At 43.2% G+C, this 26,738-nt stretch overlaps 1 protein-coding gene across 2 annotated transcripts; it reads right to left on the reverse strand.

The window, feature by feature from the left end:
* On the reverse strand, positions 1-26,738 carry SSC5D (scavenger receptor cysteine rich family member with 5 domains). Of its 2 annotated transcripts, none has more exons than XM_080978390.1 (13): positions 26,524-26,738; positions 17,473-17,823; positions 15,912-16,217; positions 14,243-14,557; positions 13,645-13,950; positions 11,351-11,665; positions 9,132-9,437; positions 7,399-7,713; positions 6,129-6,443; positions 4,293-4,622; positions 1,641-1,964; positions 1,418-1,549; positions 1-917 (listed from the first exon to the last, which is right to left on the reverse strand). In XM_080978390.1, the coding sequence occupies exons 1-13, from the start codon at positions 26,615-26,617 to the stop codon at positions 754-756; spliced, it is 3,573 nt and encodes a 1,190-aa protein (XP_080834516.1). In that variant the 5' UTR covers positions 26,618-26,738; the 3' UTR covers positions 1-753. The 2 variants fall into 2 exon arrangements, with proteins under 2 accessions (XP_080834516.1, XP_080834517.1); XM_080978391.1 differs by lacking the exon at positions 26,524-26,738 and adding an exon at positions 19,652-19,670.

The following is a 26,738-nucleotide window of genomic DNA, read 5'->3' on the forward strand; positions in this document are numbered from 1 at the left end:
TTTTAAGTCTAGTATCAATGTTTAATAAACAGGCAAATCCAAAAATTTAACTCATCTGGAACAGCACATGCAATTGAGCAATTTCCCTCATTGAACAACTGGCCAATTTACTATGGGTTAGATTTTAAAGCAAGGACATTGAGGCTGTGCTGCCCCATAAAAACACAGAAGCTAAGCAGGGTTGGTTCCGGTTAGCACTTGGATGGTGGGAGGAAATGGCAATTAAGGTCTATGATCAACAAAGTGGTACAGTCCTCATGCAAGGACTGTATCACCTCACTTTTAATGTTGTAGAGACACTTGTCAGAATCTGACCCCTTTCCCAATAGGAAAATTGTACTGAAAAAATCCCTGCAAATGCGTTAGAATAGCAGCAGAAGGCACAGTTCCTGGGTCTTACTATTTACTATGTGATCAGTATGTGCTATAATGCAAGGTTAATGACAAGAAAGGCAAAGTTTTGAAACAAACTTTCTACAACCTCCCCACCCCCCAAGCTTTGGCATCATTGATATTTCTAAGGTCTTCTAGTTTGTTGTCTTCTGCCCCTTCCTAATGTCCCTTACTCCCAGAAATTGGGATATCTGAATATTCCTAGGGATCCCAGCAAGTCTCTGAACATTTGTGGTGATGGCACAAGAGCTGGTGGGAGGGATATGTCCTTCTGCAAGGGGATGGCAGAAGGAAGAACCAGTCTTCCAGAATGAAACTTATCTCTCACAAGCGTCTGAACCATTGCCTGCTCTTTGTCTCTCAGTTGGCGTCGTCTGTGGCTGAGTCAGAAGTATTTTTCACCAGGTGGATGGTGTCACCATCAGAGTCACCTTCAGATGCAATTTGCTCTCTTCCCCTGGTATACATCTCTCGAATGCCATTGACCATATCCGATCCAACAGTGATGTTTTCCATAAATGCTTCTGCAACAAAACAAAAAAGTGAATTGATTGAGCTCCCAGACTAGTGATCTCAAGACTCCAAAATCCCATTATATTCCAGCAACAGATCCTTGCACTCTCTTCTTATTGGAACCACAGGAACTACAGCCAGACATTCGGCTTCCGAAAATCATTTGAAAACCAGAACATTCACTTCCGGGTTTCGATTGTTCAGGAGCCAATTTGTTCGGGAGCCAAGGCATTTGGCTTCCAAGGTACAACTGTACTGAATTTAAATAAATGTATATAATGCGGAATTCTTGTTCTTGTGTGTAGCATTTGGGACACACTCCAGAAACACTATTTTATAACTTGTGCACTGAAAGTGAAACGAAACCTGGAAGAGGTGAGCTATTCAGGGCAGGAGATGGCTATCAGGTGGGAACTGCACAGGTTACTTTCTGCAAAAACATCAGTGCAGACTAGCCCTGGGATTGGCAATCAGGTGAGCTAGACTGGAAAATTGGTTGGCACATTCTTACCTCCTCTTCCAGCTAAAGGGTTAACCCAAATTGATTTTCCTCTCCTTTTCCTCAGGTAGAGCACAGCAACAGCACCTATGAGCACAGCAGCAGCCAAGAGACTCAGGATCACTGCAGCGGCTGTAGAAGAGGCTGTGAAAGAAGCAGAGAGTAAAAATTGTCAGATTTGCTCCCCTAAACCCCTTAAAGTGTTCATTAAGAATAGGCTGGATCACAGAAGTACCTGCATGTCCCTTGCACACTGCTCCAGCGTAGGAGTTGCAGATGCACTTATGGGGGCCTGTGGGGGCGGCATAGCATTCGGTGACTGATGCTTCTTCTCCAATACATTGCACTTCATTCAGAAAAGCTGGGCCAACACTGTTGCCATATTGGTTTCCCGTCGGTGCCGACAATGCTTCACCACAACCCAGTTGCCGGCATATCACCTTGGCTTCTTTAAGACCCCATCCAGAGTCACCAACAGAGACCCAAGTGCCATTTTGATTCAGTTCCACTCGCCCTTCACAGGAATGGGGGCCATTAGCCAATCGCACTTGCATAGGACCTGCAGGAAGAAAGAGGAAGAAGTCACAGGTTGTTCCCTACTGAGGTGATGCACTTTGTGCAACAGTCTGCCCAGAAAGGCTTCCTTGGTACCCACTTCAATGCCATTTCAGCACTTTGAAAATTTGTCTAAGTTACAGATATTTTTTTTTTTTTTTTTTAAATAATATTTATTAAAATTTTCAAAAAAAAAAAAAAAGAAAATACAGAAAGCAAGAATTTACATATTTTCATATATCCTTATTTTCATATATCCGCTTTCTGGGACTCCCCCCTTCCCCCACCCCTACCATATTCCTTTTTCATATTGTTGGCTCCACAAGCTCTCAATTCTAATTAAAAACTTAATTTGTTAAACCATTATTCGAATTTAAAAATTTCTGCACTCCACATCAATACCCTTAATAAAACACAAAAAATTTCTTTCCCAAGGCCCACCCCATTTTCATTCCACAATTTCCCTTTTTTTAATAATAAAAACTCCCCACATAATAAAAGTATCAGAAATAAGAAATAAAGAGTATAATAGATAAGACAAAGCTAATTCAAAAAAAAAGAAGTTAACAAGCCTTTGGATTATAGTTCTCCCCCCCTGTCCCCGGTTTAATTTCCCCCTGACCACCAAACCATGTTATCCGCCTGGGATTCTTACAATCCATAAATCACCTATTTCCCCCAACTCCTTGCTGGTTTTTTCTTTTCTTTCTTTTTTTTTTTTTCCCTTTCATAAACATTTTTAGGACACTTAACTTCAGATCTGTAATAAAACTATAATAAAACTCCCCCCATTGTTCTTTCCAAATTGTAGTCCAGTTTTCTCTTGTTCCGCTGCTGAAACGTTCTAATTCAGAAGCTTAGTAAGTCTGCAGGGATTATTATTATTCAGGAACAAAAACTTGCGTTCAGTCCCTTCCTTTCTTCAATAGAAAATTCTATTGTCTCCTTTAGCTGAACACCCTGTAGACAAAATATTGTTTCCGTTTCGCAGCTTTCCCAGAAGATAACCAGTCCTGTAAAATTCCAATGGTGTTTTTTTCACTTACGACCATCTTTGTAATGTCCCGAAACTCCTCTAGGGGGATTGTTATAACTTTGTCTTCTCTAGTCCAAAAGTCCGATTGTTATCCATATTTTCGCCATTTTGTATCCAAGTTTTAACAAATTGTAGCAAATTGTAACAAATTTAGCCAGCAAAGTTCTCATAATAAAATCCTCTCTGCTTTCCGACTTTGACAGCTACTTTGACAGCTGTCAAAATCTCCGACTCTTTTCACCAGGCTCTCTCTTCAATCACCCCGGTTCCCAGGGGGGGGGGGGTTACGTTTCTTCTCCCTCAGTTCATCCTCCAGCACAGTTCTTATAATTCCCCATCGTGAAATTCTTAGTTTTTATCAGCAAACAAATCTTTTTGGACCTTGGTTACCCCGTCCTTGTCTTGAAAGGTTTACAATAGGGGGGGGGACTGACTTCCTTTTTGGATCCCCCACCGCTCGTATCCAATTCAAAAAGAAATTCTTTTTTTCCTCCTTTTAAACCCAGTTTCCAAATTACTCACGGGTTGTTGTCTAAAAGTCCGAATTTTCAATAGAAGAAGTCAGCGCTCTCCGCCGGATGGCATGCGGCTGCGCTCGGCAGGGATAGCAGAGGACTCAAAGCACCACGCTTCTCCCCGGCACCCGATCCTTAGCCTTTAAAAAGGCTCCTTCACGAGTCGGGAGGGCGCTAGCGGTGCCAGCCGAGTCTCCATGTCCACGACCCTCGTGGCCGTGGTTTTTAAGGGTCCCCGCATCGCCGGTGCGGTAGGACCCAGCCCCTGCCGAGCAGACTCCCTCCGGAGCTCGGAGGGAGTCCGCCATTCGGCGATGGCGCCAACCCGGAAGTCTGTCTAAGTTACAGATAAATTTTTGAGTTTGCAAAACTCTTATGTTGGTGATATCTTCTTTTAAACACAATTTTAGAAAAAAAATTTAAACTTATTGATTATGCTTTAGGGAAGATCAGTCCAGTTAACAGAAAAAGTTGAATGTTAATTAGAGTTTGAATAATATTAGCCAAAATATGAGATATTATGTAAAGAAGCTTACAAATGCTGCATTGGTCACTACAGAATTTCCTCCTCCTGTTTTATATTTAATCGTTTGCACACCGCCCTGATATTTCATGATATGGCAGTATGGAGATACTTTTATAAATAGTGCAACAAACTAAATGATAATATTTTTCTCACAATCACAGCTTTCTGAAGCTGTTTTAATTTTGTTTTTTTAAAGTTGGAGATTCATTCCAAATTAAGGATTTATATGTGTGCTATATGCCCCGAAAGAGTTACCTGAGCACACCACGCTAGCATCCTCTGAGTGATCACAGTCATGTTCTCCTACGGAACGTCCCCGGCAGTCTCTCAGGGATGTTTCTGTGCCTGTACAGTTCACATCATCCAGCCAGACGGGGCCAGGGCCTCGTCCAAAGTGTGCCCCATGTAGGGCTTCCAAAGCAATGCCGCATCCCAGCTGCTTACACACAACGCTAGCATCCGGAAGGCCCCATCCATCATCACACACAGTTCCCCACTGCTGCTGGTGCATGACTTCAACTCTCCCAGAACAGGAGTTTGGGCCATCTTCTAGTCTGATGTTAATCACATTGATGGTGGATGACTCTATAGAGAACCCAATATGAACAAAAATCAGTGCAGGTGTAAGGATGTGACTGGAAAGTTCCCCATCCACATAAGGGATGGGGGTCTGTGAGCATAAGAGTTTATCTGCAGCAACTGCCAAGCTCTGAAAATTAAAACACAGGAAATGCAGGCCCATCACTTCAACTGGGAACACCAAGAATCTCATGACCAAGGAAAAAACAAGGAAAGCAAGAAGCTCAATGAAAACAATTTCAAAGCAGGAGGTGGAAAAACATGGCTGCTGCCCCAAGTCTGCTGTCTGACCTTAGGCAAGCTGAAATTGTGCACCTTTCACTCCACATCTTAGCACATGTCTCTTTGTGACATTCTCCCTGCAAGACCAGAAGTCTCCAAATCTATCTGGGCCTCAGAATTATCCCCAGGCCACAGTGCCAGATTTATGCACAAACGAAATAAGTTATTATTTTGGGCCTCTGCTCATCCCTCCAAATATGAAGGGGTGTCTGTGTTGAATTTCACTTTTTACACAATTGGTTAAAAAATAAAACAGGCTCTGAAACAGACATTATACTGACATAGCAAAAATATACTTAATGGCTACTCAGTTATTTGTCATTTTCTATATTGTGTTTATAAATCCATGCTGTCCACAGGTTTAGGTGCTGCAAAGCAGTTGCAGCAACTATTAATTTATATGGAAATTTCATTAGGCCATCTGTCCATAAGTTGTCAAACAGCACCAATGGCAGGTGACCTCTGGTTCAGGTCAAATGCAGACTACATCAAGCTTATTGCAAGATCTATGTTTTAGTTTGATTGCTAGTTTTTACTTGCATCCTCATCTATGTACCAGCATATGCAAATATAAAGCCTTATTGTTCATTTTGTTAAATTTATAAGCTGTGCTTCCTCCCAGAGAAGCCCCAAATAGAAAGGACTGTTTCCATTGTCCCTTCTGTTAGACTAACACACATTTTTGATAATGCTATGCGGTGTCTTAAACTTGGCATATAGTAGGGCCTCAGGATGTCTTAATACAGCCCTACGAGGCCACACCCCTCACTGCTTTTGCCTGACTGCAGCATGTCTTTGAATTCTTGCTTGCCTAGATAAGAGGAAGAATAGTGAGGTGTGTGTAGAAACTAATCTATGCAGAAGGGATTGTGCCTCTCAGGCTGAAAAATGTTCCCAAGCAATGTGGCGTCCTAATGTTGTGTGTCCTGGCACTGCATGTGGGGTCCTCTGAATATTGAGGGGGGCCACCCCTAAAAAAAAAGATGGGGGAGGGCAAAGTACCTCAGCCCCCAGGAGCTGGTGTCCTTGAGAGACACTGACAAGAATTTTAAGAACTTTGATACAACACAAATGGGGGTGGGGAAGGAAGTCAAAGTGCCTTGTGCTAATAGTCCCTCTGCTCCTCCATCACATCCAACAGAGAATTTTCCCCCATCACTTCACCCCATCCCTGGGCATGTCATTCCCAATTCCCATTCTGGAAACAACAAGGTGGCCATAGCAGGTTACCTGAACAAACAACTCCCGCATCTTGGTCATGATTACAGTTATTGTTCCCCTGGGTATTTGAGCTGCACTCTTGGATGGCATCTTCTGTGCCTTTACAGTTCACATTATCCAGCCAGATGGATCCTGATCCACGTCCAAAATGAGCTCCGCCTGGGGCTGCTAAAGCCTTTCCACAGCCCAGTTGCCTGCAGATGACTTCAGCATCTTGCAAATCCCACGTACGGTCACAAACAGTTCCCCACTGATCACTGTGGGGCGGCCGGAACTCGATTCTCCCACTGCAGCGATTTGTGCCATTTACTAGTCTGAGATCATCTAAGAATAAAACGGGAGGGTCAAATGATTAACTCCACAGAGAACAACTCCAAGTGGCTCTTAAAAAAACCAATGTCAGGACTTGGGTGGATTCTTTCCCTTTTCATCCTGGCTGTCCTAAACAGCTGGCAGAAATCAGCAGGATCTGATGATGGCTCCCCATCATGAACATGCAGTCAGCTTCAGATTGTAGGGGAAACAAATAACAGACTTGTCAGTTGATCCTGTTTCACTTTGTAGATGACAAACTGCATTACTCTGCTGCCACTATGAGCTCGGACCTGTTTTAGTACTTCACTGCTGGTATGTGTAATTAAAACATGCAATCAAATACCTCTTGTTTGTGAAACAAAGGGTGGCATGCAAAAATTAAGTCCTGCTCATGGTAGATGAGTCATATAATCTCCCTGTCTCAAGCAAGGAGCCACCATCACCAGGAGGAGACTTTGTAAGGAAGATGTAGGACAGCGGTTTGGTGTTTTAAAAGAATGGCTCAAATCAGGGATTGCTGTGAAGATCAGGAATCCTTGAGAGGATTTATGGGGCTAGGAATGACCCGCTTGCCTTGTCATTGCCTCCTTTTTGTGTAGGATATTGCACCAGAGCATAGGGACACGGCTTAGGACTTGCCAATCAGAAGGTCGGCGGTTCGAATCCCCGTGACAGGGTGAGCTCCCATTGCTCGGTCCCTGCTCCTGCCAACCTAGCAGTTCAAAAGCACGTCAAAAGTGCAAGTAGATAAATAGGAACCGCTCTGGCGGGAAGGTAAACGGCGTTTCCGTGTGCTGCTCTGGTTCGCCAGAAGCAGCTTAGTCATGCTGGCCACATGACCCGGAAGCTGTACGCCGGCTCCCTCGGCCAATAAAGCGAGATGAGCACCGCAACCCCAGAGTCGGTCACGACTGGACCTAATGGTCAGGGGTCCCTTTACCTTTATTGCACCAGAGCAGATTACCTGAACATACAACACCAGCATCTTCTCCATGGTTACAGTCATTGGTTCCCAAAGGCTTGGCCTTGCAAGCAGTGAGAGAAGCTTCTGTTCCTGTACATTCGACATCATCCAACCAGATGGGATCAACTCCTCGCCCAAATTGAGCTCCACGGGGGGCAGCTATGGCTGATCCACAATCAAGGTACCTACACACAACGACTGCTTCATTTAGGTCCCAACTGTCATCGCACACAGTTCCATATTGGTTGAGATGAAACACTTCCACCCTACCAGAACACCGATGACTGCCATTGACCAGCCTTAGCTCCACCGGATCTGGAATGGTAAAAGTTATAACATGGAAACACAAAGCCACAGATATTTTAAGAAGACTCCCAAGAAAGATGATGTTTCATTTTACTCATGCTAGTATGGGTTATACCTAATGTCATCTGGACTGAGGCTAGTGCTATCCATTACTCTGACAAAGGTTTCGCCAAAACTGTGTTTGCCAATAAATACATTTAGTTCTTTTTATTTATTTGCAAAATTTCTATGCTGCCCACATTAGGGGGAAGGGAAACCATCAAGGTGGTAAACAGCATTAAGTAATAATAAAAGTACATTTTAGATATGTACAAAACACATTAGCCATCAGTAGATCAGAACTGATGCATCAACATGGCTGATCACACCTCAAGGAGAGCTTGGGTGAACAGATGGGTTTTAAGCAGATTCCTAAATGCCAAAACTATAGGAGCTTACCTGATGTTCACTGGAAGCACATTTCAAAGGACTGGTGCTAAAGACCCTGCTCTTAGTAGACATAAGATGAACCTTGAGAACTTATGACACTACTCTGAGTACTTCTTCTAAGGATTGAAGTATCTGGGATATACAAGGCAAGATGCTCCCAGAGGTAAGCTGATCCCAGTTGGTTCTGGGCTTTCTATACTAACAGCAAGACCTTAAATGTGGCCTGGCGACATATTGGTGACCAGTGGAGTTATTTAAGCACAGATGTTTCCTGTCCCTGCTGATTATCTCCTGCAAATGCCTTTCGGGGAATTTCTCAAACTTAAGAGGGAGATAGATCAGCGGTACATAGCACAATACCCAGCTTATGAGAGTCAGCAGACAGTCATAAAATAGGAAGCTGGCAATGGATGGTGTAGCAGTTAAGCTGGAATTCAGCTGTGGAAATTTGGAATCACATCCCTGATTTATAGGCTCCCTTGAACTCAGTAATGCTCACTTCTAATTACATAGGTTCAACTTGTAAAATGAGTTCAGTTTTAACAACTTTTAGCTTTAAATTAGAAATGCAAAAAATCTTGCAAAGAAGGATTACCATTTAAACAGGCAGCATGAAGGACAAATTCCTTCAAAGCGAAAAAAGTACCCTTTGCTTATTTACCTCATTTTCAGTCTTCCTCTATGCAAATACAGTACAAACCATTGTAAAACTTGAAAGCTTAGTTATCATTCGGTCGCCACATCAAAGAAAGTATTTCAGTTTCCCTGGTGCTCATTGCTCCTGCTCTAAAGTGCTAGAGCCATGTTCCCCTGCTATTCCTTCTCCAATATACATAGTCTAGGCAAAGAAGAAGACTTGGTCCTGCATCCCAGCCAACCCGAGATTGGAAGACAAGGGCCTGCAGTGCAAGGTCTCCAAAGCTTCATGCAAGAGGGACGCAGGTTTATGTAATAGGAACATGTATGTTCCAAACCATTAAGCATGGAATATAATTTACCTGCACACTCAACACCAGCATCTTCTCCATGATTGCAGTTATTGATCCCCCAATGGCTTGCTGGGCACTGACTGAGGGCTGTTTCTGTTCCTTGACAGTTCACATCATCCAACCAGATGGGCCCTGTTCCTCGTCCAAATGCAGCTTTTGTACGAGCTTTCAAAGCAACGCCACAGCCCAACTCTTTGCAGATGACCTCAGCCTGCTTAAGGCCCCAGCGATCATCACACACAGTGCCCCACTGATGATTGTGGAAGATCTCCACTCTTCCTGAGCAACGACTTGAGCCATTCACCAGCCTGAGTTCTGATGGGAAATAAAATATTGAAGGACGCCACTCATTAAGCCAAGACATTATTGGCAAGTTTCTTGAACATCTCATGTCTAATAGCTAAGGAGGCTGCGCCTCATCTCACAAAGGGCATGAATACATCAAGTCATTTTTCTTCCCATGAGGAGAAGCTGTTCCCCATACCATTTCCCTCAACGAATGCTGATGTTTGCCTCAGAAATGGCCATTTACATCCTCCCAAGGTGAATATCAAATTGAGAGTGGGGCGGGAATTTTCTTTTCCTCCCAATTTTTTAATTAATTTTCCAGATTTAAAAGAAACATATCAAACATAAAAAGAAAACATCAAAAAACAAACAAACAAACAAACAAACAAACAAACATATCCTAACTGTAGAAATGCCACTTTTGTTAACATTGTTTGATGACTTCCTCAACTCCCCCTGACTGAGTTTCCATATAAATCATTGTAGTAGTTTTCCAAAACTAATTTTACATAAAATTTACTTGGTCCAATTAACATCTTTCTTTCTCTTCATTTTAACTTTTATCCATAATATTCTACAACATCACATACTTAAAACCTAGGCTGATTTGAGACTCACAAGTAATTCTATTTAAGTTATCTTAACATATTTAACTAAATAGTTTTTAAATTTCTTCCATTCCTCTTGATACTCCTCCTCCTTCTGGTCGCGGACTCTTCCAGTCAGGTTGGTTAGCTCTGAAAAGTCCATCATCTTCTGCCATTCCTCCACTGTTGGTACTTCTTGTAATTTCCAATTTTTGGCCAACAAAATTCTAGCAGCAGTTGTGGCATACAAAAACAATCTAACATCTTTTGGGGGGCAATTCCAAACCTATTATTCCAAGAAGAAAGGCCTCTGGTTTCTTAATAAATGTATATTTCAACATTTTTTTCAATTCATTATAAATCTTTCCCCAGAAGTCTTTCACCTTGGGACAAGTCCACCACATATGATAAAAAGTACCTTCTTTTTCATTTCCAACATAGATTATCACTCTTATGATAAATCTTTGCGAGTTTTACAGGGCTTAAGTACCATCTATGAGGAGGGAATTTTCATAAGGAAAACACAATGGAGGAAAGAATTGAAACCCCCTCAGACAGCCCTAATCTGGACCGGCCTTCCACAGCTGGCTCTATTCCTCCTCTCTTTTAAAGAAATATCACCGTGCACTTATTGCAGGGGTGGGGAACTTGTGGTTCTTGGCATAATTTAACTCAGCCTATAGATATGGGGTGGCACAGATGGAGAGAGAGAGAAGAGGGGAGGGAGGGGAGGGAGAGAAGGACAGTTATGCAATCCTACAATGTTGTAAAACCCGGCCCATTTTGGTTCTACCCACTGCTGCATGCAGACCCTGACAAGTTACTCCCATGGGAATATGGCCCTGAGAGAAAAAAGGATTATCCATCCCTAATTGTAATGTATCATTTGGTTATGTCTCAGACAGAGTGCTCCTCTTCCTTGTTTGGAAACTGGACAACTTCCTGTGTAGTTGTTGAATATAAAACAGGGAACAAAGAAGCATGAACAAAAAGTTAGCTGGTTTCTGGAGTGCTGAAATAGCAAGCTTGTTTACTTATGTTGTGAACTTCTTGTGTGGAACATGTGCTCAGAAAACAAATTGTGTATGTATCCATAAAAACAAAAACAAATAGATGAAGTTTAAAGGGGTGGATGAAATTAGCAAGGTGTCCTGTTGAGCCTATCTAATGAGGGATGTGGAAAGGAAGGAAGGAAAGAAGAAAGGGAGAAAGATCCATTGAAGATTGTTCTTCTTCTATAATTATTATCAGTAGTAGAGCTCTAGAGAAACCCACTGTTGACAAAACAGCTCCTTCAACTTTTAGCCACTTTCTACGGCCATAGTATGGCACTCCCTAGTGGTCTCCCATTACCTGAGCACACAGCACCAGCATCTTCTCCATGATTGCAATTATGTTCTCCCCAGGCTTTGAGGCGGCAGTCTCTGAGGGCAGCTTCTGTCCCTTTACATTTGACGTCATCCAGCCAGATGTTGCCTTCACCTCTTCCAAACTGAGCTCCTCGGGGAGCCGCCAAGGCTACTCCGCAGTCAAGTTCCTTGCACACGACTTGGGCACTGTTCAGATCCCAGCCATCATCACACACTGTCCCCCACTGCTGGTTGTGGAGCACCTCAACTCTCCCAGCACAGCGACTTGTACCATTCACCAGTCTGATCTCATGGGGGTCTGAAAAAGTCAAAGGAATGGTTATTTTTTCCACTTTCCAGTTCTCCAGCCTCCCTTGCTTTTGTTCCCATTTGTGGCAATCCATCCAGTAATACTGAGGTTACTCAAGTGTGTAACTGATCATTGTGAAAGCAATGCAGGTGCAGTACATGGGTCTGGTCATCTTGGTGAATGTGAACAAGAGGTTCTCTCCTTTACAACTGTGTCTTTGGCCTTGCAGGTTGGCTTCTGGAAATCTGAAACCCTATTGTCTCCAAAAGGACAAATAGTGGTTCAAACAGCTGATGTCTAGGCTCAACTGGAAAAGATTGGCTGATTTTCCTCAGACTTATGTGTAGTAGCTAAGTGGTAGCCTTAGGCAAGCTGTTATATCATCATCGTGACCCCTCTCCATGTGACTATGGAACATTCTGTTCACTGCAGATGCTTTATCAGTTGTTAGCAAAAAGGACTTGTATCTGGTTGGTTTCCCAGCTCATTATCTCCCCCATCCACTGCAGTCTAAGTTTGACAGATGGGAAAATCACCAACAATCAGCTAATCGCTGGGACTTGCAGAGGGCTTTGCAAGGGTCTTTCCTTTGCAAGACCTGACAATCAGCTGATTGTTGGACTTTGTGAAGACCTTGGCAAAGCTGTTTGCAACATGCCCCACAAGACCTGAAAGTCTTGTGGAAGGCTTTCCTAGCACCATCATTATATATCTACGCTGGCTCCCAGTACGTTTCTGAGCACAATTCAAAGTGTTGGTGCTGACCTTTAAAGCCCTAAGCCCTAAGCGGCTTTGGTCTTGTATACCCAAAGGAGCATCTCCACCCACATCATTCAGCCTGGACACTGATATTCAGCTCCGAGGGCTTTCTGGTAGTTCCCTCACTGCGGTAAGTGAAATTACAGGGAGTCAGGCAGAGGTGGTGCCCACCATGTGTAGCACCCTCCATCAGATGTTAAGGAGATAAAGAACTACACAACATATAGAAGACATCTGAAGGCAGCCCTGCATCAGGAAGCTTTTAATGTTTGATATTTTATTATGTTTTTATAGGTGTTGGAAGCTACCCAGAGTGAATGGGTAACCCAGCCAGATAGGCGGTGTATAAATAATCAAAATTGTTGTTGTTGTTGTCCTCATCATCACGGCCAAAAACTTTCCTCTATCTCTTGGCCTTTGGCTTCAAACTTAGAAGTGGGTGGGATGTTTTAAATGTATTCCTCACCTTGGCTTTAATGAATGGGGGGTGGGGCCGGTGTTGTTTGGTTGTAAGTTGCTTTGAGTTGCCTTGGGCAAGAAAAAGTGACCAACAAATTTAATTGATAATAATAATTGTGACACCCCATGAAGAGCACTTTCTATAGGGCTTTGCAGGTGCCATCTGAAAACGCTATTTCAACTGAACCAGGTTGAACTGAACTTACCTGGCACCTGATGTCATATATATATATATATATATATATGTGTGTGTGTGTGTGTGTGTAGAACAGGTGAGCATGGTTGGTTCAACCAACCATTTGGCCCAATTAAGCCCACAGGCTGAAGGTTCCCCACTCTTGACTTAAAGAGTGCTACATTTTAAGGCTTTCATTTTGCTAGTGGCTGGAAAGCAACTCCTGCAGTGGACACCGAAGACTAGAAGATGCAAGATGGTTTTTAATGGCTTGCTGCTATGAGCTATTGTTCTGTCAGACACGTCTTCTAGGACAAAGACTAGGACAAACAATTATGGAAGTTTCAGTCTAGCTAGTCCTTGCCACTGGCTGGTAGGGAGGTGAAAAGAAGCTGAAGTTTGCAATTGCTTTTGGTGGAACTGGCACTATTTTAAATACTTGCATTGTCTTTCAGGGTGATTGCCAAACACTTCTGCCATCTTTTTAGGCCACAACCTACTTCCTTCAGAGCTTTCATCTAGATAATTTACCTTGGTAGAGTACCCGACTGTAATGAAGAATGGATTTGAACTACATCACATAGTACAAAATTACCTGAGCACTCCACACTTGCATCCCTGCTGTGGTCACAGGTATGCTCTCCCCAGGGTCTTTTTTGGCATTCACTCAGAGCTGCTTCTTTTCCTGTGCAGTTAACTCTGTCTAGCCAGATAGTACCAGATCCTTGGCCAAACCGTGCACTGCCTGACACTGTTACGGGTTGTCCACAGTCCAGTTCCCTGCACACGACATGGGCATCATTCATATCCCAATCAGAACCACAAATTGTTCCCCACTGCTTGTTGTGATACACCTCGACCCGCCCTGAGCAGCGAGTTGTGCCGTCCACTAGGCGAAGCTCTGATGGGACAAAAAAAGAGTTTAAACACCAAAAAAGTAATCCTGCAGAGAATTCCTTGAGCAAGAATAGGTGGATAATATCACTGAAACACCTTGGGGCGGGGGGAAGTGAGCATAGGTTTGGATTAGATGACTTACAAGAGACCCCTCCCCACTGTATGATTCCATTCTTTGAAGTACAGACTTGTTGGACTCTTATTGGCGAGGATTATCCACTAATACAAAATAGTTGAACAATAATATCCTCCCATGCTCTTTGCTTCATTTCTGATTGGGGGAAAGTGTGCCTTACCTGCGCATACAACACCGGCATCTTCTGTATGGGTGCAATCATGTACTCCCCAGTCTTTTGCTTGGCATTTGCTGATGGCAGTCTCTGACCCTGTACAGTTAACGCCATCCAGCCAAATGGGACCAGTTCCTGCTCCAAAACGAGAACCTCGTGGGGCTGATATAGGAGTTCCACAGCCAAGATAACTACACACGACTGCAGCGTCATCAAGGTCCCAATCGTCATCACATATGGTCCCCCAGAGTTTATCGTGCAGGATCTCAACTCTCCCAGAACAGTGATTGGGGCCATTTATTAATCTGAGCTCAGGGGGTTCTGAGAATGAGGAAAACATTGAGAAATAATGGGCAATTTTTTTTTGAGTTAGTTTCATGCATAACTGTTTCCACCAATTCCCTGTCCTCTGCTACTACCACAATCTTATTTTGATTCTCTGGGATGCCTACAGATATGCACAGTGTTATGAGTCTGTGGGTGCCAGAGTTTGTGAGTGCTGTATTTCCCTAAATTCCTGGATCTAGTATATGTTGGCATTTAATCAATGCTTGGAGTGTTAATTAACTGTGTGAATTAAGTGGTGTACTAGAAACTAATTTCCTGGAATCAGCAAGTGTAAGAAGCTAATGAAGACAGGCCAGCCACCCTTTGCCCTTCATTCTGGTACCCATTTAGATTTGAGGAGCAAGCCTGTAATGAGTGTGGAATAACCAGCCTCATTTAACCAAATGCTTAAGTCTAATTAATGCACAAAGAAGTTAAAGCCAGACTTAGCTATGTCACTTCCCCTCACCTTGGGATAAAATGGGCAATTAAGTCTTTGTTTCCTTCAGTCTACCTTTTCGGTGTGTGAGGACATATGAGCTGATTGCTCCAGCTTAGCCGCATGGCTTTCACCAGCCTCTTTTCTTTCAGACCAGAATGGAGTCCAAAATTAGCATTTCCCTATGCCAATAGTTTAGGAGCTTTTACCATTTTGTAACCAAGCTACATTTTACTGCCTTTGCAACCCATCTGACTGCTGTATGGAAAAGCACATGAGTGTGACCTAAGGAAAGTTTGTAAGTAAACCAATTCATAGCTTTAAAAACATGTTTGTTTTTTCTATGATAGGATTAGTAGGAAACTTTGGAAGAAGCTTTCAAGCAGGTCATCTTTGGAGCTTACTTGGAGGGGCACATTTTTAAAGGTTTTACAGCCTATATTTCCATGCTTTATTTTGTTACATGTTTTGCCATGTTACATCTCTGTTGGGGTTCTTTCACCAAAGAGTACTTGGCCCAAACTTCATGGCATACGGGAATTAAAGGATTTCTCCAACAATTAGCATTGAAGATATATATATATATATATATATATATATATATATATATATATATATCCCTCTTTTTCCCCCTTCTTCTTTTTGCAAAGCAATTCATAGTGCAGGGGCCTCAAACATCTGAGTATTAAAGCTCTCCTACCACAACCCATATTATGGTCTCACTCCAGTTTGGGTTCCTGATGCTGTTAAGGTTATATGTCATTTAGCTGCTAGTTCTAGACTAGGCACTACTTTCCCATGGTTAAATGAGTAGCTGAAATATATATTCTCCAGGCTCGGGGACAGAGTATGTGATTATTATTTTAAATTTTCATAGTTCCTTAGTTGTACAAATCCATAGATTATTACCTTCACACTCCACACCAGCATCCTTGCTATGGGCACAGCTGTGTTCTGTCAATGTTTTTGGTGGACATTTCCTTAGACTGTCTTCATCCCCTGTGCAATTCACTTGATCCATCCAGATGGGGCCAGATCCCTGTCCAAATTTAGCTGCAAGAGTTGCTTTTAGAGCAGCTCCACAGCCTACTTCCCGGCACACAACATGGGCATCAGCTAAGTCCCATCCATTGTCACACACTGTTCCCCATCTTTGGTTATGAAGCAACTCGACCCTGCCAGTACATGGAGACGAACCACCTGTCAGTCTCACCTCTGTTTAGAGAGAAAAGGGAAAAACATAATAATTCACCTTCTCAGCAAAACCAATGTTCCTTTCAGTATTTCACCTTTGTCAGTAACCCATCAGATTCCTTGTGCATGTTGAACATGGGGTGTTGATGGAATCCATTTTCTTTGGTGTGTTCCCAGAGTTCTAGAGACATAGCATCACCAGCGGACACTGTTGTTTGGTTTCTATCTGCCATTTTTAATCACCCCTGACTGACGTATCTCCTCCATGAAGTAACTCAAGGGTTATCAACCTTTCTAGGTCCAAGGCAAATTTTTTATATTGAATGAATGCTGTGGGTGTGACTTCCCCCCTCACTTTTTTCCACCCTCCCCAGATCAGAGCCCTCCCATAAGAGTTAGAGAGAGAGAGAGGATGCATGCACACCTCACTGTCCAAGGGGTCTGGGTAAAAATGAGACTCATTAGAATTAATCTGAGCTTTGAAAAGCACATAGAGCTGAAAGAGCTCTATTTACATTTACATTACATTCCTCCAGCTCTATTTACATTTTGAAGGCAAAAAAGGTAACCATCCTCACCACCTTATGACTAAGGGGGTGGGGTGGAGTCAGTGGCTTCATGTGTTGGGATGGATTTGGAAGGTAGGTTAGGATATATGATTTATTTATTATTCTTCCTCTTACTCACTTGAGTAAGATTAGCATCTGGTTTAGCAGAGTTAAAAAATATATACCACCCTTTGCAGCATTAATGTGGAAACTTGGGACAAAGCTGTGCAGCTTTCTAAAATTATCCAGGATGCCTTTGGGAGACTGGAGCTTCCCCTTTATTTATCCCTATATAAATAAAATAGCAACACAGAAGTCTGTAATGTAACAATATAAAACTATTGTTTACTTACATAAAGCTGCAGACTTGATTAAGGCAAAATAGACGTCTAGATTAAAAAATACATGGTTTACAGAAAAGATGGTGCCTGTGCTCAGGGGCATACAGACCATGCATCCTATCCCTATGGCTGCATGTTGAGAAAGGTCTCAGGCAGCTTTCATTTTAATCACACTGATTAACCCCATTTTGATTTTGTAACAATAAATGCAATTCTACTTTTTTACCCAGATTGGACTCTGCATTTGATTGCTACCCTGCATTTCACTGCAACATCCCCATGATGCGCTGTGACTCTAGAACACAAATTTTGAAATTCACACCTCCATGGGCATGTAGGGATGCACATCTGATCAAGGACATGTGTTTACCTTGCTGAATAACCTACCTGAACAAAGAACGCCAGCATCTTCTCCGTGATGGCAGTCATTGTCTCCCCAAGCCCTTGCTGGGCATTGACTGAGGCCTGATTCTGTCCCTGTGCATCTGAGTTCATCTAGCCAGATGCGACCAACTCCTCTTCCAAAATATGCTTCACGGTGGGCTGATATTGCAGCTGCACAGCCCAGTTGCCGACATACTACTCTGGCTTCCTCGATACCCCAGCTGTCATCACAAACAGTGCCCCACTCTCCATTATGGAGCACCTCGACTCTCCCACTGCAGCGACTCGAACCATTCACCAGCCTGATCTCAGCTTGGGCTGGTTCTTCAGGAGGTGAACTCCAAGCTCCACCACCTAGGTACACAAGTTTCAGAAAGTGGATTAGCCATTTTAATTAATTTTAAATTGACTTTAATTTTAATTTCCCAGTCAAATGATCCAGATTGTGCTCCAAAATATATTTTCCTTCAGTTAGTTACACCTTTCCCACTGCTTAAAAGGGTACAGGCATGACATTTGTGTGTCACATGCCTATTTACTTCCAGCACTCGCTGGGAACTTCCATTTGTATATAGCTTTTGTGTTACTGCTGTTTTGCTGGAGACGAAGGGAAACAGACATGTTTTCCTCTGTTGCTGAACTATGCTGAATAAAATGCTGTACTTTATGCTTACACATTTCTCTGTCCGCCTCTTCTGCTGTGAGAAGATTTACACACTCTGCTGATAGAGTGTGCACGGGTCGCTAAACATATCTGAGGCTCGTGTTGCTTATTGATGTTTTCCAAGGGAGACTGGAATCATCCGGCTGCCGGCCGGTGGCTGGAGCCAGCTGGGGATCTGCCTGATGCCCCCGTCTCCCCAGCAGTATCCCAACAGATTAGCCATTTTAATTAATTTTAAATTGACTTTAACTTTTACTTTAATTTTAATTTCTCAGTCAAATGATCCAGATTGTGCTCCAAAATATATTTTCCTTCAGTTAGTTACACCTTTCCCACTGCTGCAAAATAAATAAGGTGTCGTAGCAGTAGCGAGCAGTTGGCTGGAGTGTTACTACACAATGAGATGAATAGCAATGATTCTATTTTATTTATTTTATTGTTTATCTCTCTCTTTCTTTTAACCTAGCTGAGCTTCTCTGTCTGTCTGTCTGTCTGTCTGTCTGTCTGTCTGTCTCTTTCTCAGCATTCAGACTTGAGGTTATAATGCTAGTGCTTCTGTCCCATTCTACAACATTCCTTTTACACTGCGTTTCCTGTTGCATTGTGGAACGATGTCTTTTTGATCGCTATACCATGTTGCACTAAATTTCATTCTCACCAGTGGGTGGCGTGTGACACATGTGTGCTTCTGTTTCTCTGCAATTCACCCCTGAAAATGGTGGGAAAGAACTGTGTGCTCAGCATACGGCCCCAATTTTCATCCCATGATTTTTTGAGGTTAACAGGGTTGCAAATGGATTTTTTTCCCCCTGGAAGCAATGAACATAGTGTCGACATGCAGAGGGCCGTGAGGCCAGCTGGCTAGCCCCAGCTGGGTCGTCTCCTTCCAGCCGCCCCGCTGTGAAGACCCATCGGCCTCTGCTCCGAAGTAAATCAGCGACCCAGGCTTCAAAGCCAGGGCACATTATATTAGCAGAGCAAACTGCGCACACAGAATAGGCGTGAGGCTTATGGAAGCATACTACAACTATGGATTTATTAATCATAAATCAAGACAAAGAAACAAGTCGCCTCTTTGTCTTCTCGCGAGAGAGTCCAAAAGCAAAAGCAATAACACAGCGGAAGTTCCTCTAACGACACCAAAACAGTGCTGGAATGTAAACAGACATGTGACATGTAACAGTTCCATGTCTGCTCTTTAAGGTGGAATAGAAATTTCCGCTGGGTTTGCAGAAGCAGCTTTTATATCATGTGGAAGATTGCACATTACATGAAAATTATTAGGCAAGTAAACATCCGGAAAATGAAATGGTCTGAATGCAGCCCTGCCTTCCCCCCTTAACTTAGCTGACTTTAGCTGACCTTCACCAACAAAGTGAAGTTTTTGCACGATTCATATATTGACAGCTTATGGATGCAGACTTTCTTTGGATAAATACAATGACATTTAGAATGAGTTTACACAGAATATACTGAGTTGTTGATAATTATATGTATATTAGGATAATAAGAACATACACATCTGTATATTAAAGGATGGTATTGTAACAGTATTTTTTTTCATTCACTTGCTTTTTTCCTTTCCTCTTTTCTCAGTCTTTTAATAAATGAAATTCAATAATAATAATAATAATAATAATAATAATAATAATAATAATGAAGTTTTGGCACCAGGATGGAATAGCTTAATACTCAGGCTTCAGATATCCAACTCAGTTTTCTCTTATTTTCACTTCCCATGTCCCTCATCAACTGACCATTTCTTCCAATTGACAGTTAACTGTCCTGTGTTTCTCGCTCTGCCCCCACCCCCGTTGATAAACTGTCAGCAAGTAGCTGCTGCTAAAGAGGCTTGCAACATATTAACAGCACAAGGCTCCGAACTTTGACAGTTACACTCTGACATCAGGAGAGGTCACAGTATTCGTTTCCAAAGCACAGAACATAGACATTTGGCATTTATCCACACTATGCCATTATCTACTTTTCCAGTAGGGACAGGCAAATGGTAAATTTCAGTTACTCCCGGTTTCTCATTTTTCTAATCTTAAATTCACTCCTCCACCTCACACTGATTTTTTTAAAAAAAAAACAACAACAAAAACAACCAAAAATAAAACAAAAAGTCATGTAATTTTACCAGCATTTCAGTGCAAATTTCTCATAATACACACACATTTTGTATGTGATTTTGCTTAAGAGGCTCCTCTGAACACGTGCAGCATGATTTCCCCTGCCCCACTGTCTTTTCCACTACTCCATGCCTGATATCCTTTGTACACTACATTTCCTCCTCCTCCTCCTCCTCCTCCTTCTCTCTCTCTCTCTCTCTCTCTCTCTCTCTCTCTCTCTCCCCCTCCCTCCCTCCCTCCCTCTCATTCCTTCTTCCTCTCATTCCCTCTTCCTCTCTCTCCCTCTCTTACTGGGTGATTCACAATTGGTATACCACTTCTTCTTATTTCTTATTTCCCTACTTGGGACCCCACCCTGAAATTCCCATTTGGTACAGACCCACTAGCCCTTCCCACTGTGATTTTGTAACCTTGGTACACCCCACTTCCCCCCTGCTCCCTGCTATCATGAATCATTTGACCACATTGTGCCAGCCTAACATGGTACACTTTCCTTCCTGTATTCAAGGAATTCTCTCTTAGTACACTACTTCCCCTTAACTTTCTAGCTCTCTTACACACACACACACACACACAGACACACACACTACATCTCTTCCTGCTTCTCAGACAAACATGCATGCATCCCCCCTTCCTTTCTCTCCTTAATACACACTGAACATGTATTCCCCCACCCCAGGCACACATCCATACATTTGCATCTCTCTCTCTCTCTCTCTCTCTCTCTCTCTCTCACACACACACACACACACACACAGAGACAACTTATCTCCACTTATCTCTCTCTCACACACACTTTTGCTTCTATTCTGAAGTCCAATTTGCACACACACACACACACACACACACACACACGTATATAAAAGATGATATAATTGAAGTGTTATGAGGGGGGGAACAGGTGAGGCCCATCTTGGGAAGCAGTTTCTGTGCAGCAGAGGTATTTTTATCCAAGAGAATTGCTGCCTGCCTAGCCCCCTTCCTGTTGTGGACACCAGCCATCCCCTTCAGCCTTTCTGACCCTACCTTCATCTTAGCTCCCAAGGCAGCAACAGCCACAGCAAGTTCCCCAGAGGCTGCCTCAGCTCACCCACCTGCTCACTTGCTCTCACCCCTCACAGGTGAATTCCTGTCTGCCTAGCTCCCTTCCATGTGTGGTGGAGGAACCACCTGTTGGCTTTTTGCAGTATGGTAGCGCTGCAGAGAGCTTGCTGGGGAGACCATGCATTAAAAAGGGACTCAAAAATAACTTAAACAAGGTTTTAATTACAAAAACAAAAACTCCTTATACACTAAATACATCAACAACAAACCAGACCCAACCACTAACCCATCCCCCAGGGTAATGGGAGAGCTAGGTGCTGCTCCTTATATACTACACCCAATTGCTGACACAGCTTAATCAATACAACTCAGCAGCACCTGCTATGTTTCACAGCTGCAAAGCTGGGTCTCGTTAATTTGCTCTGGCCCTTGCTCTGGCCCCTTAAAGACATACACATCAGGTGGAACAATGATGAACCTTTACATTTAAAGAAACAATTCAACACCACCTTCCCTCTTATTTTTCTGTCTTCTCCTCAGCTTGCCTCCCAGCAGTGGTTATGGCAGGCTTCCCTCAGGCTGCCTTGGCTTGCAGTGGTACCTTGGCTTTCGAACGTTATCCATTCCAGAAGACTGTTCGAGTTCCAAAACGTTCAAAAACCAAAGCATTTACTTCCGGAAGCATTTTTTAATGGAAAACTCAATATGGAAAACGTGTGGCACGTCTGACTTCTAAAAGTGTTCGAAAACCAAAGCATTTACTTCTGGGTTTATGGCATTTGAGTTCCAAAACATTCATCAATGGAGACATTCAAAAACCGAGGTACCACTGTACTGTAATGGGTTTTAGCCAATATGTGCCTCTGCTAATTGCATATGTATATAGTCGAAACTGCAAAAAATCTGCAAAGTCATGGGGTGGTAGTCAACTGTGATTTACTCTTTGGTTGAGTTTTTTCCTTCAGTTGTCTGCCTACTTCTTGATCTTTCAATCTCTCTTTAGCTTTAAAATATTGAAAGATGACAAATATAAGGATGTTATGGATAAATATTGGCAAAAGAGACATCTTGAAAAAAATGCAGAGTTTAAATGAGGAAAATCAGCCCCCCCCCCAAAAGTTGATTAATGGGTAGAGCAATCCAACCAGCTTCCTGGTTGGGGGAAAAATTACTACAGGACCACCACAACATCCAGAGTTGCAATGGCTCACACCAGCTAGGCCAGGTGGAGTGTGAGGAGGCAGCCTTTTCTGCTCTTTTCCATCCATTCTCAAAAATTCGTCCCACTGATGACAATTGGAGGGATTTCACAACAACGGCTCTAGGTCTGGCATCTTTTCACAATCGGCCTGGGGCCAGTCTGGAGAAAGGTAAGGCAGATTCATAGCCTCTTCTGTCCTGCTCCCATTTCTGGTTTTGCATGCATAGAAAAGCACCAACAGAGCTTTCCTCCACCACCTTGAGAAGGCCTCTGTAAAGGCAAGTGGCAAGGCAAGTTTACAGTGTCCTACGGCCCCTCAGCTATCCTTCAACAGAACAAAGGATAGCTCTCTAAATGAGATAGCAACATATGGATAGACATCAAATTAGAATAATGAACAATCAAATTTATTATTCCAAAGGTTTGGAAATAAACTGAGTTCCTTAGGAATCTCTCTGCACATTGAATTTCCTAATTTCCTTGCGGTAAGCAAGATTGGTTTATAAGCTTACTGCCCAAAGTAGAAATAATTCTTACCGACTTGCATTTGTGTTCCTATGACTATTTAAAAAAAAAAAAGACAAACAAATCCAGCAACATCTCAAAAAACTTTGCACTATCAGCATTGTTCTTTTTCAAACAAAATAGATGGTTCTCTGAAACATTGAGCAAGCCTCAGATTTCATAACCTCTGGACAAAGGACACTTTCTCATGCAGTGCAAAACTAGAAAAAGATGAGCATAGCTCACTGACTGATTTGATCTATGAGAGACCTTGCTCTGAAACCCTGCTAACATTATTAGTACACTAGTAGCAAACCCGGAAAGCTTTAGTGCAATGGTGAGCTCCAACAAGAGGTGATTGCTCTTCTCTACACCAGCGCTGTTCCCTGGAGCCTTCCACTCCCTTTTAGAAAGCAACTACAGGTGTACAATTGTTTCTGGCCCTGAGAACCTCTTCCATCTGGATTTGTACCTTTATGTTTGGATTTCTCGACATAGTTCCTGGGTAGCCCTGTTCCTCCAGATTGTTTTGTTTTTTAAAAACCCTCCCTCTGGCAATGATCCCCGTCTTATCTGGGTCCTCCCTATATGACTGCCCTTGGGGGATGTCCTGACAGAGCAGTTAGATTTCCCTCAGGTCTGCTCCCTGGAGATGTAAGGCACTTTGTGCCAGTCCTGACACCTGGTTCTCCTCATTGGATCAACCAACCCAACAATACTTTCCTAACAGCTTTGGCCTTGCTATGGCAATGTTGGTTGCTGTATTCAGGGCTTGGTTGGAATTCGCCCATCAGACAAATTTGCACTGGTCTGAATGGTTTTGCCTATCTTATAGCAATCATCACAACTTTTGGTGGTTTAGGCATTGGGCGACCTTAGTCTTGGATGGAGGGGAGGTTGTAGCTTCTGCCTCCCCCACCTGAACAAGGCTACCCCATTAAAGGGATCTGGGAAGGAGTTGCTTCTGTCCATATGTCCAGATGGGGGCTTGGGCCACAGTGCTCCCCTGTGGGGATCCCACTATTTGATGCAAGTCATAGGAATCCCCACTGCTGAGTTGACCCTTGATGTCATTTCTGGCAGGCTGGCCAGAAGTAAATGGTTACCCATTGCCTATGCTAAACCTTTTCATCTGTAGTCAACAAAGTTGTGGCCTGATCTGATTCCATTCTGATTGTGTGGTGTTCCTTATTTCTATCCCAGCAAGTGTCCCAGGAAGCCAGTCTAAATGTCACTAGTGGCTGACAGATTTGTTATAGCCCATTAGAAGAAGAGAAGAGTTTGGATTTGATATCCTGCTTTATCACTACCCTAAGGAGTCTCAAAGCGGCTAACAATCTCCTTTCCCTTCCTCCCCCACAACAAACACTCTGTGAGGTGAGTGAGGCTGAGAGACTTCAGAGAAGTGTGACTGGCCCAAGGTCACCCAGCAGCTGCATGTGGAGGAGCGGGGAAGCAAACCCGGTTCGCCAGATTATGAGTCCACTGCTCTTAACCACTACACCACACTGGCTCTGATGCTTTACCATGTGAGACATAGTTCGCCGATGTCTGGAACATCCCTTTGTCAGAATGCTTGACCAGACACAGATGGTTGGTCTGAGCAGATGCTAAATCCCTTTAAGACTTTGCATTTGTGGGGTATGTGAGATAGAAAATCTCACCCATTATATACTCCATTGGGCAAGGTTTTGCCCAGTATCTTCTCTGTGTGATGGGCTCATGGGAAAAAGCTGTCCCATGAGCCCTTGCTGAAGAGGGGAGGGAAAAGCATATATAAGGCTGCTTCCGCTGGAGCTCACAGCCATTTTGCTTTGAGAGATTCCCATCTGCCCACCCTCAGGTTAGAGCCTTTGTTGAGCAATTCTGAGTCACTTGTTGACAGGGCCAGAAAGGAACTTTTCTCTCTCAAACTGATTGGCACTTGGTTGGGGTTGTTTTTTCCCACTTTTCCCTCAGTGAAATTATGTTTTTTCTTTGTTAGGTGGAAGAACGTTGTTTGTATGAGGGCAGAAATGGCATTGGTCAGGATCAGCATTGTATGGGGGACCCCCATAAGGGGCCTGAGGGGAGAATTGACCATGGCAAACCTAAGCGTGGGTTCAGTATTGGAATCTGCACCCTGGTCCCCCAGTGAGAATTTGCTTGCTTGACTTGCACCACGGCAAGGTTCAACACTGGACGACTCCCATTATACAGGTTTGGAGCGATCCAAAACCAGCAGATCCATTCCATCAACATGGGGCTTGTGGAATGATGAACTGATCCTGGGACCTGATGCCATGCCAACCCTTGCCTTGACTGCTGCTGTCAATAAAGAATTGGCCTGATTTTATGCCATCACCGTTGTTCAGTCTGGTTATTTTGCTGCTCTCATAATGTGCCTGGGGAAAAGACATGTAAGGACATGTAGCCACCCTATGAACGACTTACATGGCTAGCGTATATGGTCTACCTCTCCCTCTTCCCCCAGTTAAGAAGGAACACACAAGTTACTTTTCCTCATACAGTGGTACCTCGGGTTACATACGCTTCAGGTTACATACGCTTCAGGTTACAGACTCCGCTAACCCAGAAATAGTTCTTCAGGTTAAGAACTTTGCTTCAGGATGAGAACAGAAATTGTGCTCCGGCGGCACGGCAGCAGCAGGAGGCCCCATTAGCTAAAGTGGTGCTTCAGGTTAAGAACATTTCAGGTTAAGTACGTAACTCCGGAACGAATTAAGTACTTAACCCGAGGTACCACTGTACTAATCTACAGTCTCCCTTTCTATAACTGGAGATAAAATGAACATGTCCTAGTCTTCAGTTTATAGCAGCAGCACTTAATGAAGGCTCTATCTGAATCCTACAGGAGCAAAAGTTAATTAGTGGTGAGAACACGCTGCACATGCTCATATACCCATCAGTTTGTTTTTCACTTATCCTGAAATAAGACTAAATAAGACTAAACCTGGAGAGGGCTGACTTTAGATTTTCATGGTTGGTTTTTTTATATACTGTGATGATTGAGCCTTTGCAGTCTACCAATGCATTGCAAAAAGCCAGATTATATACTCAAGATTTATTAATAGTAGGGTATAACTAAGCACTCCTGAATCCAGAGTATTGATTTGTGCTTAAGTACAAAAAAAAGTTTCATTCATCAAGTCAAGCATTCTTTGCAAGAATCCCTATAACTATCAGACACCAGACCAGCCAAAAGTAGACCACAATCCAATTTCTCATCCTATCAGGTTTGCTGGATCAGACAAAAAGCTACCGACTTCATCTTTCTTTCCAAGAGCTCCAGCAACCAGCAGGCACCATATGGTCCACCAGAATTAGTCCAGTGGATCATCATTCCCCTTGCAACCATCTTCTAGCCACTGCTGATCTAGTTGGATCTTTAACAGCCAAGCAGTGGGATTTTGTAGGCACTGATGGTGGAACAACAGCAGTGACAGAAAGAGTTGCAGGCACCCATTTGCTAATATGCAACTTAAAAGAGACGACAAGGCTCAACTCACCCCAAAGAGATACCAAGAGAATAAGGACCATCGCCACCTGTCCCAGCCATCTTCCTAGAGAGTTCCCCGAAAAGGGGAGAGTGCAGGCAGCCATAGGTCCTAGGGACTCAACTAGGTGAGAGGAGGTTTCTCACTTGAATGGAGTGCTCAGATCCTGAACATTTGGGCTGCAGCTTGTCCTGATGAGATACGCACACAGGTCAATGCCACGGGCA

This window comes from Podarcis pityusensis (assembly GCF_964106645.2).
Source record: "Podarcis pityusensis genome assembly, chromosome: 13".
Lineage (NCBI taxonomy): Eukaryota > Metazoa > Chordata > Lepidosauria > Squamata > Lacertidae > Podarcis > Podarcis pityusensis.

Bases quoted from the DNA above. Each gene is read 5' to 3' on its own strand.
- SSC5D (XM_080978390.1), bottom strand. From the start codon at position 26,617: ATGGCTGCCTGCACTCTCCCCTTTTCGGGGAACTCTCTAGGAAGATGG. The intron at 11,666-13,644 runs GTAATTTTGTAC...TGACTTTTTCAG, and splicing joins TGCAAGTGTGGAGTGCTCAG to ACCCCCATGAGATCAGACTG. The intron at 1,550-1,640 runs GTACTTCTGTGA...CTTCTTTCACAG, and splicing joins AGTGTGCAAGGGACATGCAG to CCTCTTCTACAGCCGCTGCA.